Source organism: Astatotilapia calliptera, chromosome 5 (genome assembly GCF_964374335.1).
Source record: "Astatotilapia calliptera chromosome 5, fAstCal68.1, whole genome shotgun sequence".
NCBI classification, from domain to species: domain Eukaryota; kingdom Metazoa; phylum Chordata; class Actinopteri; order Cichliformes; family Cichlidae; genus Astatotilapia; species Astatotilapia calliptera.
The window spans coordinates 18,051,070-18,063,574 of record NC_137426.1 but is presented as its reverse complement, the minus strand read 5'-3'; the positions used below and the strand labels follow the sequence as shown (position 1 = coordinate 18,063,574).

General features: G+C 39.7%; 1 protein-coding gene across 1 annotated transcript in view; it reads right to left on the bottom strand.

Annotated features, from left to right (window-relative positions):
- Positions 1–11,832, bottom strand: part of vgll4b (vestigial-like family member 4b) — a 39,867-nt gene extending 28,035 nt beyond the window's left edge. Inside the window, exons 1-2 of the mRNA XM_026167712.2 lie at positions 11,584–11,832; positions 8,801–8,874 (exon numbers count right to left, since the gene is read on the bottom strand). Of these exons, the coding sequence (XP_026023497.1) occupies positions 8,801–8,864 (64 nt within the window). The 5' untranslated portion in view covers positions 8,865–8,874; positions 11,584–11,832. The remainder of the gene's footprint in view (positions 1–8,800; positions 8,875–11,583) is intronic.
- Positions 11,833–12,505: the final 673 nt, after the last annotated feature.

Here is a 12,505-nt window from a genome sequence, read left to right as displayed (position 1 = left end):
TTGTTATGGTAAAAAGAAGACCATAACAAACAGATGTGAAAGAACTATGGAAAAAGTTTACCAATAAAATATGAGATAAAATGGGATGAGAGAAACTTTTACATCACTTTGCCTTAAATCGCTGTGGTCGTTACAGCTGATAAAGACCTTTCTGACAAACAAGGCTTTTCTACTGCAGACTCTTTGAACTATAGAACAACTGATAGGGGCGATGACCCAGACAGGCCTAACAGTTCTTGTAATACGTAGTCTGTAAAATAATGAAACATAAGAGATACCGGCTACAGGACTGATAGTAAAGCTGACCAATAAAACAACTGAACTAGACACAATACAGGACACACATAAAAGGTATTATGAAAAATAACTGCACTGTCTGCCATCATGTTCCACATTGTCTTCCATTGTTTTGCTTGTGGCTGATTCTTGCTGGTAGCTTTTACTGTAAATTTAACCACTGTCTAAAAAACAAGACAGAGTTTGTCAGTGAAAAACATGGACTGAATCTATATGTACAGTGGGGCAAAAAAGTATTTAGTCAGCCACCGATTGTGCAAGTTCCCCCACCTAAAATGATGACAGAGGTCAGTAATTTGCACCAGAGGTACACTTCAACTGTGAGAGACAGAATGTGAAAAAAAAATCCATGAATCCACATGGTAGGATTTGTAAAGAATTTATTCGTAAATCAGGGTGGAAAATAAGTATTTGGTCAATAACAAAAATACAACTCAATACTTTGTAACATAACCTTTGTTGGCAATAACAGAGGTCAAACGTTTACTATAGGTCTTTACCAGGTTTGCACACACAGTAGCTGGTATTTTGGCCCATTCCTCCATGCAGATCTTCTCAAGAGCAGTGATGTTTTGGGGCTGTCGCCGAGCAACACGGACTTTCAACTCCCGCCACAGATTTTCTATGGGGTTGAGGTCTGGAGACTGGCTAGGCCACTCCAGGACTTTCAAATGCTTCTTACGGAGCCACTCCTTTGTTGCCCGGGCGGTGTGTTTTGGATCATTGTCATGTTGGAAGACCCAGCCTCGTTTCATCTTCAAAGTTCTCACTGATGGAAGGAGGTTTTGGCTCAAAATCTCACGATACATGGCCCCATTCATTCTGTCCTTAACACGGATCAGTCGTCCTGTCCCCTTGGCAGAAAAACAGCCCCATAGCATGATGTTTCCACCCCCATGCTTCACAGTAGGTATGGTGTTCTTGGGATGCAACTCAGTATTCTTCTTCCTCCAAACACGACGAGTTGAGTTTATACCAAAAAGTTCTACTTTGGTTTCATCTGACCACATGACATTCTCCCAATCCTCTGCTGTATCATCCATGTGCTCTCTGGCAAACTTCAGACGGGCCTGGACATGCACTGGCTTCAGCAGCGGAACACGTCTGGCACTGCGGGATTTGATTCCCTGCCGTTGTAGTGTGTTACTGATGGTGACCTTTGTTACTTTGGTCCCAGCTCTCTGCAGGTCATTCACCAGGTCCCCCCCGTGTGGTTCTGGGATCTTTGCTCACCGTTCTCATGATCATTTTGACCCCACGGGATGAGATCTTGCGTGGAGCGCCAGATCGTGGGAGATTATCAGTGGTCTTGTATGTCTTCCATTTTCTGATGATTGCTCCCACAGTTGATTTTTTCACACCAAGCTGCTTGCCTATTGTAGATTCACTCTTCCCAGTCTGGTGCAGGTCTACAATACTTTTCCTGGTGTCCTTCGAAAGCTCTTTGGTCTTGGCCATGGCGGAGTTTGGAGTCTGACTGTTTGAGGCTGTGGACAGGTGTCTTTTATACAGATGATGAGTTCAAACAGGTGCCATTCATACAGGTAACGAGTGGGGGACAGAAAAGCTTCTTACAGAAGACGTTACAGGTCTGTGAGAGCCAGAGATTTTCCTTGTTTGAGGTGACCAAATACTTATTTTCCACCCTGATTTACGAATAAATTCTTTAAAAATCCTACCATGTGAATTCATGGATTTTTTTTTCACATTCTGTCTCTCACAGTTGAAGTGTACATCTGGTGCAAATTACTGACCTCTGTCATCATTTTAAGTGGGGGAACTTGCACAATCGGTGGCTGACTAAATACTTTTTTGCCCCACTGTATGTGTTATAATAGAGATGTGCCATGGGGCTATTAATGGTCATAGGTCCAGCTGCTATATATAATGTATCGTAGTCTAATGTTATGGATAGATTAAAAAAAAAAGTGTGAAAAGTGTCAACACTTAGCATTTTTACAGAGGCCAGAAGTTCCTTCATTTCTTTTGAGTATTAATGTCTGTTTAAAAATTATAATTTTATTCTACAAGTAGAGGGCAGTTAGCTTAGCTTCGCAGGCAGGCTTTGTTTAAAAGTTAATAAAATGTCACCTTCTGCCTTAAAGTTAAATACTTTTGTTTAGTTTGATGACAAGTCTCAACTTTATATGAGGTACATGAGACCATTTCAAGAGCACTGACTTGCTGGATTTCTCTACTCTGTGTGAGTTTGCCAAACAATCAGAAACTCAGAAAGGTATCAGTTAAACAAATGTCTATTTTGCATGTATGCAGTCCTTTTGTGAATCATGCAAAATGTTATCATTGGCTCCCAATGTTGAATCAAAGACCCACTTGTTTTTCTTGTGAGCCACTGGGTTACCCATACATACAAGATCGTGTGTATCAAGATCTAAGCCATTTCCTTCAAAATGCCCCACCAAGCCTGATGCACTACACAGAAGGAGCTGTGCTACTCATTATCTACATTTCATGTTCACTTAAAACCTGTGTCATGTTACACGGGCTGAACTGAAGAAAAGTCAGAAACCAAAACAGGTTTGAGGGCAAACCTACTCTTTCCTAAGGAAGCCCTAAACAAAACCAAACCCATCCCACCCACGGGCACGAATTCTCAATCAAATTACCTCCCACGTAGAATCCCTCCGGATGGGTTTAGACAAAGAGCAGTGATGCAAGGTCTCCGATTTCCCTTTCAGTGTTGATCCAAGTACATACAAATCATCATCGACATGCTACGACTAGTCCGGACAATACATTTGCTCGAAGAACTTCTACACCACCCTTTAAGAGTTTAGAAAAGTGCCAGTTCAGATTAACCAAACTTGCCTCTACCATTGCGGTACACCTCAATAAACATCAGCTGTGTGACTAAACTGAGGAGGTTTACTGTCGTTTGCAAGCACAGTGTCAAAGCCAGTTTCGTTAAATCCACTTGATGAACATTTAATGAGCTGAAGAACTGAAATAAAAACAACAAAATATAAATTTAGCCTTCGGGTGTTGTTAATCCCCTCATTCTCCTTTTATAAATCTGCTCTGTATTTTTTTTAATGGTATATTATCTTTATATTTAAATAAGACTAATAATTACCGAATACCATTGTTCCTACATTAGCATTTCTAGCTAATGCTAACACCAGCTAATACCAATTCGCTTACCTGCTAACAATGATAACGCTACTTTGCTAGTATTTATAAGAAAATGTTTGTAGAGTTCACTGTCGTAAATGAAAATGTGAGTGTGCTAACATTTGTTTAATGTTTATTACAACAATGTATGCACAGAACTTGGGAAAAAAGCATTTTCTTATAATGCAGCTTAACTGGACTGAAGCGTTTTAAACAGATTCTGAGGATGATGGAGAAAGCATTATTGGATGGCTGTTCCTGCTCTTATTGTGTTATTGCTACAGTCTTTTATTTTATTTTTACTTGTAATTTTCCAGTTATTATTATCCAGAATTGTAATAACTATACTATGTTTAAACAGTTTTTTATGGATATTTAAAACAGGACGATCTTGAAAATGAGAGCTCGTGTCACAGTGAGATTATTGTGAACAATTTATTTAAGTTTTGCTAATAAGCACTAAATGCAAAGTGATGAAGTGACTTTTTTCAATATACAGATTGGAAAATAAAATAAAAACTGGCAGAACCAGAAAACACAATGTTTGTCAATCCGTCTGTCTCTCCATCCATCCAATTTTTGTTACTGTTATATGAGAAAGCAACTACTGTATGCCACTCATCACAATCAGTCAGAATTTCGTATAAGTGAGGAAGACAGTTGAAATAGTTGGAAAAAGAATGAGTGCTTCAACAAACCATGGAAACTAACAATAAAGGGTGTATTCTGAAAGTGTGTGTGTGTGTGTGTGTGTGCGTGCGTGCGTGCGTGCGTGCGTGCGTGTACGTTTATTTTATAAACAAACAAGTAGGATTTGAGTGCACCATACGAGACCACAACCACCTTCTCTTGGCACCAACTCCTTCTTTGTTGTGGTTCCTGTCAAAAACAAAAGGTCCGTATTCCATCTTTTCAATAGAACCCTAAATAGCTGGCTCTCTTTGGAATGACTGGCTTCAGTCTGACGTCCACGATCCAACACGCAATCTGGGCCTGCTCACTGAGAGCGCTCACCGAATTTATGAAACATATTATGTAACTTATTATTCAGGAAATGTGCATGCATATTTTATAAGACGCAGAAAACGCGAAGCTACAAACAAAAATAATTAATCTGTCCTTGAAGCTGGGCTTGCAATGCATTCTAGACTGATTTTCAAATACAGGTCTGCTTCCAGGAAGGGTGGAGCACACCGTGAGATCTTCCAAGTAGACACCAAAATTGCTATGGAGGGTGATGACAAGTATTAAGCATTTACCCACATTCACCATTAAATACAAGGCACAGTTTACTTCACTGTTTTTTTAGTATGTGTGTAATTACCATATATTCGGCTTCAGGAGCATAAAACCTGTCATTAGTGTTGCATGCAGACAGTTTGTCCTCAAACCGGAAGGTGGCTCCCTGACAAAGACCGGTACTGCTGAAGAGTGTGTGTACTGTAGGTATGTATATGCAAGCATTGTGCTGTTTCATATTTGGAGTAGGTTGAAGTATATTTATATACGTTTATATAATTTTTTTAGCAGGCTTTTTCCCTATAGTGGTTAAAGTTGTAGTTTCTCATCGAAGTTTTTTGCTTAGAATTGCTTAGAGAAACATACAAAAAATATGGTGCAAAGAGCCACTTCGTCCCAGCATGCAAACATCGCCTTATAGATGAAGTAAGTGAAAGTGAAAGAGAAAGTGAACTGCAAAATTGATCCAGGTATCTTACAGAATGTCAGGGTGGCTGTGCAGCTGGAGCTCAGCAGAGGTTCTAAGCACCAAGCCAGAGCCTTGGACATTAATCCTGCAGAGATGCAATGCATCTCTCACCGTGAGAGAGCCTTCAATGCTTAGCACAAACGATACGGCAGAATTAAACCAGTTCTGTGAGAAGCCCAGAAGTCTGACTTTCAGGTCTGTAGCAGCTAACAGCAACATTTAAATGTTTGTTTGGTTTTGTTTAATGATAAGTGTACTGTAATCAGGAAACTTGTTGTGTTGCATTAGTTTAAGAGCACTGTCTTTGACTCAGATCACATTCTATGGAAAACCAGTTTTTCTTTTAACTGTACTCATAAACCTGCAAGGCGACATACAAACGTAGATCCAAGGCTATGATATTTCTATACTTTTCTAACTGTCGGCAGATTCTCGTGAACAAAGCCGTTACTGCTATCAGCCCATCACAAGTACAAAAAAAGGAAAACAAAATGTTTGAATTGTATAAACGACAAAAACTTCCTGGTCTGAAAAGTGAAACCAATACAGAAGTGCCTTTGTATATCAGAGTCAAAAAGGAGGATAAAGAAAGGAATGCCTTACAGTGTGACTGACAGGTAATAAGCATATGAGAGAAGCACATCAAGTCTTCACAAAACTAAGCAACATCACAGTGACTGCATCACCTCTTCTATACAATCTATGGGTTCTCCTTGAAGAGTTGCCTCATGTTGTTAGAACTAATGGAAGTAGAGTTTCTTTTTAAGCTTGTACAGTATAAGCTTTCATATTCAATTAGCCTTAATATTTGGGCCTGAGCCAGCAATTCTATTTCTAAACATTACTGCAGTAATGTCAATACATTATTCATGTTCAGTAATTTTATGTCCTTCAAGACGGCATTTCTATAGTTCCCTGAAATATTTCAAACAGTGATGGCTTATCTGCAGGGGTATGCAGGGGTATGGTTGGAACTAGGGCTGGGTATCGTCACTGATTTCTAGAATCGATTCAATTCCGATTCACAAGGTCCCAAATCGATTCGATCCACGATTCGATTTAATTCGATTCGATTCGATTTAAATCTGGGAAATTTTGACAGTCAGAAGTATAATTCAGATCAGAACATTTACATATTTTTGTATCTATAAAAAGGAAGCTGACACTCGCAAGACTTTATCCAAGGTGTGAGCATCACAGCAGATGCCTTTGTGTCAAAGTAGCTGAGGATAAAACACAGAAAAACATGAAGGTTTTCCTGGCCTGGGATTTTATAAAAATATTCTGCAGTACATCAAAAACGAAAGAAAACCATTAATTAATGAACATTACCTCTGACGTTACAGCGGTTTTATTAGACACACGGCTAAGCATTTTGCATTTTGAATAATATTAAAAAGTTTAAATTTGTTCAGTATTGAACAGCAGAAATGAGGTTTTCTTTTCGGAAGAATGTAAAAGGGAAAAAAACAGCAGCCGACAGCGCTGTAAACAACAGTAGACTTGTGCGTAACAAGCAAGCGAATAATGAAGAAAGCGAAACTGTTCGAGAGAGGGGGGGGAGGGAGAGAGGGAGAGAGAGAGAGCTGCGCATCGCAATGGAAGCAAAACAGTAAAAGAGTGAATTCATGACGATGTTTATGTGAAGCGTTTGGATCTTCTTTTGCTGCTGGTTCGGTCAATATTGTTTGGAGAGAGATCAAACTAACAGCTTTAGAATCAGCGCATAAAGGGCGTGAACACAAAGCGCGGACCCGGATCAGCGAGCTGTCGGCTTTCAGCCCCGACTGTGAGAAAGGCGACATCTAACTGATTCTGATCCGCGGGTCGCGCTGTGTGTTTAAGTCTATGTGCAGAATCCCTGTACCTGCTCTCATTTACTGTTTGGTGGTTCTTGAAATTTTGTGAGATGTCACCAGAGATTCTGGCATTTCGGACAAAATAAATTTATATTAAAAAATCGATTCAGGATTTTAATGAATCGATTTTACGTTATCCAAGCCAGAATCGATTTTAATCGATGAATCGATTATAAAAACCCACCCCTAGTTGGAACAGCTGATCTGATCCAAAGCACTGGCCTAAGTGAGCCCCACTCATTCAACGTGAATTAAATCAGTTGTTGAAAAGGCAGGCCTGAGCCTCTCCCTGATCTGTGACAAGGCTCTGGTGTCAAGTGCTGCGCGGTCTCTGCAAAGGCTCGTCATAAATGCAAATGAGCCCACAGAGGTTGTTGACATAACTGCCTGTTGGCCTGGTTGTTCAACTAACTTGAAGCTAGTTTTGGCAGACTCGCTCGTTAGCTGACTAGTGTAGCAGTTAGCTCAGCTGGCTCTCCGATTCAAGCCGTTTTCTCCGCACTATTGTGGAAACAGGTTGCGTGCATTGTCTTTGGACAAAGAGGCCATACACAGCTGACAACAAAAAGTGGCATCAGCGCAGGAGAAAAAAACAAAAACACTGCAGGGGAGCGAGGGAGCAGAGGAAGAGGGGTGGGGAGATCCCAAGGCCTTTTACTGAGAAGTACAAGGAAGCAGATATTCCACTTAATTTGAGTCAGAACATTACAGGAACACGCTGGTGACACAGCAGTTCTGATTATCTTACTGTATAATGACTTGCTTATATGTGCGTCAACTTAATCAGCTCCAAAATGGGGATCTTCAAATAACCTTCTAGCAGGTTTTATCAAAGTGAAATAGACACAATAGGAAGACTGAATCTCTATAAAATAATAATACTAAGAAACACTTGTCTCAGTGGAATTCACTGCATGTCCTGTTTCTTTTAAGAATTCAAATCATGGTATTTATGGATATAAATCACAAAAAATCACAAAGTCAGAGCTTCTAGATTTTTCTCTCAACAAAAGTACAAACATTTCCAATGCCACTCTACCAAAGACCAATTATTAAAAGTCAAATAAACAAACATACTGTGTTTCTGTGCAAAATATCAAAAATAACAAACTGAGCTGCCTCCTCTAAACAGTGCATGTCAATTATCAGTGGTATCCACTGAATGTTAAGTGTCCTTGTAGTTTTCGCTCAGCTCTGGAGCCTGCTGGCTGCAGGGAGGCCTGCTGAGAAGGACCGGCCATTTCTCGTTAATCTCGGAAGGAATTTTTTTCTGCACTGCCAGAAGCACTCAGACATGATTAGGGAAAGAGAAAGGAAATGACAGAAGAGGCCGGAACAAAAAAAGTAAGAGAAATTAAGACAGCGATGAAGTGAATGACTGGAGAAGAAGATGGACAGAAATCAATGAGAGTGACACAGACACAGAGTCAGCAGCAGGAAAGATAAAACCCCACCCTGATTTCAGTAAAAGCAGGTTAACAGCGAGGTGCTGGTTAAAAAGAAGTAGTGATGACAGTTGAAGGCCGTTGGTCTAATTTGCCTGCAAATCAGAAAGCACAATTGTACAACACAAAGACACCTATTGTCTTATGAAAGAAAACGTGGCCCGGGGGTTTAGACTGTAAATACAGTTGCACTTCATCTATATGTAGCATGACTGTAATGATACAAATCATTTGCCTGCACCTTTCAACGGTACAACAGTCAATAGAGAGGGAGAGGAAGCAAAAAAGCGGCATGCATCTGAACTCGATTTCTGCAGGCTCATAAATACAAGCAGAAATGGAAGCTTGATAAAACTTACTCTCTTCCTCATTCGCGTGAACAAACGATGCTGCTCTCGACAGAACATCCAGTGGCGTCTCCATGCTTGGATGCCTGCAGGGCAGAGAGGAGGGCAAAGTGTCAAAACTCTTTAGGGATCACTATTTGTCAGTTTAAGCAAACAAAAAAAAGGAGTTAATATTTAATTTCCTTAAAAGCTCCAAAACTGTTTCAAAGTCTCATGGTGCACAAAAGTAAAAATAAGAAATCTGACTGCTTTAACTGATGCAGAATATAAATATAAAAGATTCTCTCGTTTTTTCCTCATTATATTACAAAATGTTGCTTCTCTACTCATCACTAAGATGATTGTGCTTAGTGTTCCTTTAGCACAATCACCTGTCCAAGACTTTGCCTTTATACTAGAATAGTCTCACCTGATTTAGGTATAAATATAAAATATAATAACAAAGACATTGTAGTCAAACATTACAAGCCAGTGTTTAATAGTTGTGTCCTTTCAGCACTAATGAAACAAACCAGCCTTTACTCAAAACAGAAATAAAAATGCAAATTTCTTACCAAATATATACTGTCATCAATATTAATATGTTTTTTATTTATTTATTATTTATAGGTTAAGTAGGTGTGTTGAGAATCTTAGCCACATACACTGGACCTTTCCCTTTTGCAATAAATGATATATTCCCAGTAAGCGTGCTTAGACTACGAGTGTCTTTGGTGCATGAATGCTGAGGGTCTACCAAGTGCTCATGTGCAACTCCTCAAAGATAACCATAACCCTGAAGTGAAAGGTTTACAAACTCTCTTAAAAGGCTACTTTAAATGCAATTTGGGGCAAAGTAAAGCGTGCAATTAATAATGTGATTAACATTAAACAAATCAAACACTCTTTAAATGGCTAAAATGTCTTTGTTTAGTTTATGTCTATTTCGTGGTTATAAGTGGACTGTTTTTAACTTTACAAGCTTTTATTTTGTTGATACTTCTATCGTTTATGTCATTAGACTGTGAAAATTATATCAACATATGGGTGTCAAATATATGACTCGTGGGCCAGAACATGCTGCCAAAGGGTTCAGTTTGGCAAACTGGGTTGATTTAGAAAAAAATATATATAATAACAATAAAATTAGCTGCAAAATAATTAAATATTTTGGGAAAACACACTGCTTCTCCTGGTGTGGTGATGGCAGCATTGCTATACAGCAGAGAAAATGTATGGAAAGACTTCCAGAGCTCCAAGAGTTCTTTAAATTATTAAATACTAATCTGTTTTTCTGGGTTTTTAAGCTCCGTGAAACTCTATATGTGAAGGTTCACTCTAAATTGTGATGCACATGTAATTACTAAATTTAATTATTAATTTCAAAAACATTATGATACAATGGATTTACTGGTCCAACTCGCATGAGATCAAACCGGACTGTATGTGGCCCATGAACTTAAATCGGCCCTGTAATACCAGATCATAATCATTAAAAAAGCCAGGTGCTTTCACTGAAATTCAAAATTGTATGAATGTTGTTTCATTGTACTGATCAGACTTGAGATCACATGTGTGACTGGTCCTTAAGAGTCTTTGTTGGATCCAGCTGATTGTCAATAAGCCTTTCACTTTTGGGCCAAGTTTGGGATTAAGAGTTTGCTGCACTGACAGCAAGCCCTTAATCCAGATGGATTGTGAAAGTACCTTCAAACACTTGTGTGGTCTGCGAGCCTCACTCATCAACATGAAGAAAGCATGGCCTACAATATATATCATTTTTTGCTGTCTTGTTCAGTAGTCGTTCTATAAAATAATTATGCTTCCTACACTGTCATTTATCATCAGCAGGAGTATGTATAAACCAGCCATCTGTCATTCCTGATGTAATTACACTTCATTATTACCACTTAGAGCTTTTTTATTCACTTTAGAGTTGTCATATTCTTATTCAGACACAGAGTTTTGTTTTCTTAGTTTGTTTTTTTAAGATTATTTTTTTAGTTCTCTCCTACAGTGTTGACTAGCTGAGCTATGAAAGGTATTTGTGGATTTATAAAATGCTCCAGCGCATTTCTCTTCCCTCTTTCTGCATTCCTAGGATACCTTGTTACTCAAGGAAAATAGAGTATCAAGCATCGTTACTACTGAAAAGTAGCCCGTACTACGACTTCAAATCAAACCGCAAACGCAGCAGGGTTACGCGGGGATACCTCGTTACTACACGGTGGTGAGCGTAAAGGAAACTCGACAAGCATTTGATGGGACAGGTCTGCGCTGAAAAAAAAAAAGCCGAATATAATGGTAGCAAGTGCGTCCACTTTTATTCCCACCGGTGAGAGTATTTATATCGGTCTGACTCAGTGCTTCCTTAACAGCGGTCCCTTAAGATGAACCCTATCCAGGAAGGATTAGAGCAAAAGGATCTGCACTGAACTCTGCCTGGCACTGGAGAGGAAATGCATAGCCTCTTGATATTGATAAGCTTTCACTCATTTCCTCCACACTCACTGCAAACAAGTGAAATCTCTAAAGGAAAAGCGTGTGGCCGAAAGCATTATAAAGTTTGGGAACCCGCCAGCACTGCTTCATATCGTGAATGAAATGTGTAAGAAGGCGCCCGATAATATTTCAGCCCTATTTTTAACCGCTCCAATACACAGGCTTCATTTACAAGCTTAATATTACAGGGAAAAAAGGGTCCAATATTTGTCCTTCGCAGCTTAGATAAACACTGCACTCTCACACTACTGGGGGGAAAAAACAAAAACGAAACAATGTCAGTGACACACAACTTCATGTTTGGCAGCACATACCTCCTTCAAGCGCCACTTTGGTATCTTCCAGAATGATAGCGTCCACACAAAAATTAACCGAAATAAAACATATGGTCCCAAAGAGAGTGCCAGAAAAATAAAAAAACTCAAGCCGCGACTGAGCGGTCCCGTACGAGGCCAGACAATAGTAGCAGAGCTGTCGGGACAAACTTGCTTGTAAACGAAGAGGAGGAGGAGGAGGCGGGGAAGGGAGGGAGAGAGTAGGAATGCCTGGAATGATGGAATTCAGTTCCTAGCAGGTGGTGAAAGTGAAGCGCGCTGATTGGCGAAGGACGGGAGCAGTGATATCAGCATATATTATGATAATGACGCATTGCATCACATCCTCTGGAGGTTTGTAGCCCCTGCTGTCACTGTGTGCAGCATTATTAGGTCTTACTCTGAGACTCGGAGATTGTGAAACGGTTATTAGGTGACTCAAGGGCACGTTTACACCCGCGCACAGTGCGAGTGTTAACCAGTGAGAATGGGGTGTGGCAAGTATTTAGACGTACTGACATGAGACGGGATATTTTAACTGTCAAAACTGTGTTTCTGACACCTTTTTTTATATTACAGGTGTTCTGACAAAACGTCCTACTTTGGCAAAACGTCCTACTTTGGCAAAACGTCCTACCGTAAGTAGTTTATGCACATTTCTGCTGTCACAGAGTCATTCCAGCACAAATGTAAGTAGGTATGAGGGTTTGCCACTTAACTTTGCCCATCAGAGTATGCTTGTAGCTCATAATTATAAAGTCAAGACGGTTTGCCACTTCATTTTAGCCGTTAAAGAATGCTTGTAGGTCACATTCACAAAGGTAGCATGGTTTGGCACATGATTTTACCCGTCAGAGTATGTGTCTAGCTGTTATTAACAAAGGTAAGATGGTTTGCCACTGAATTCTAGCTGTAAAATTAT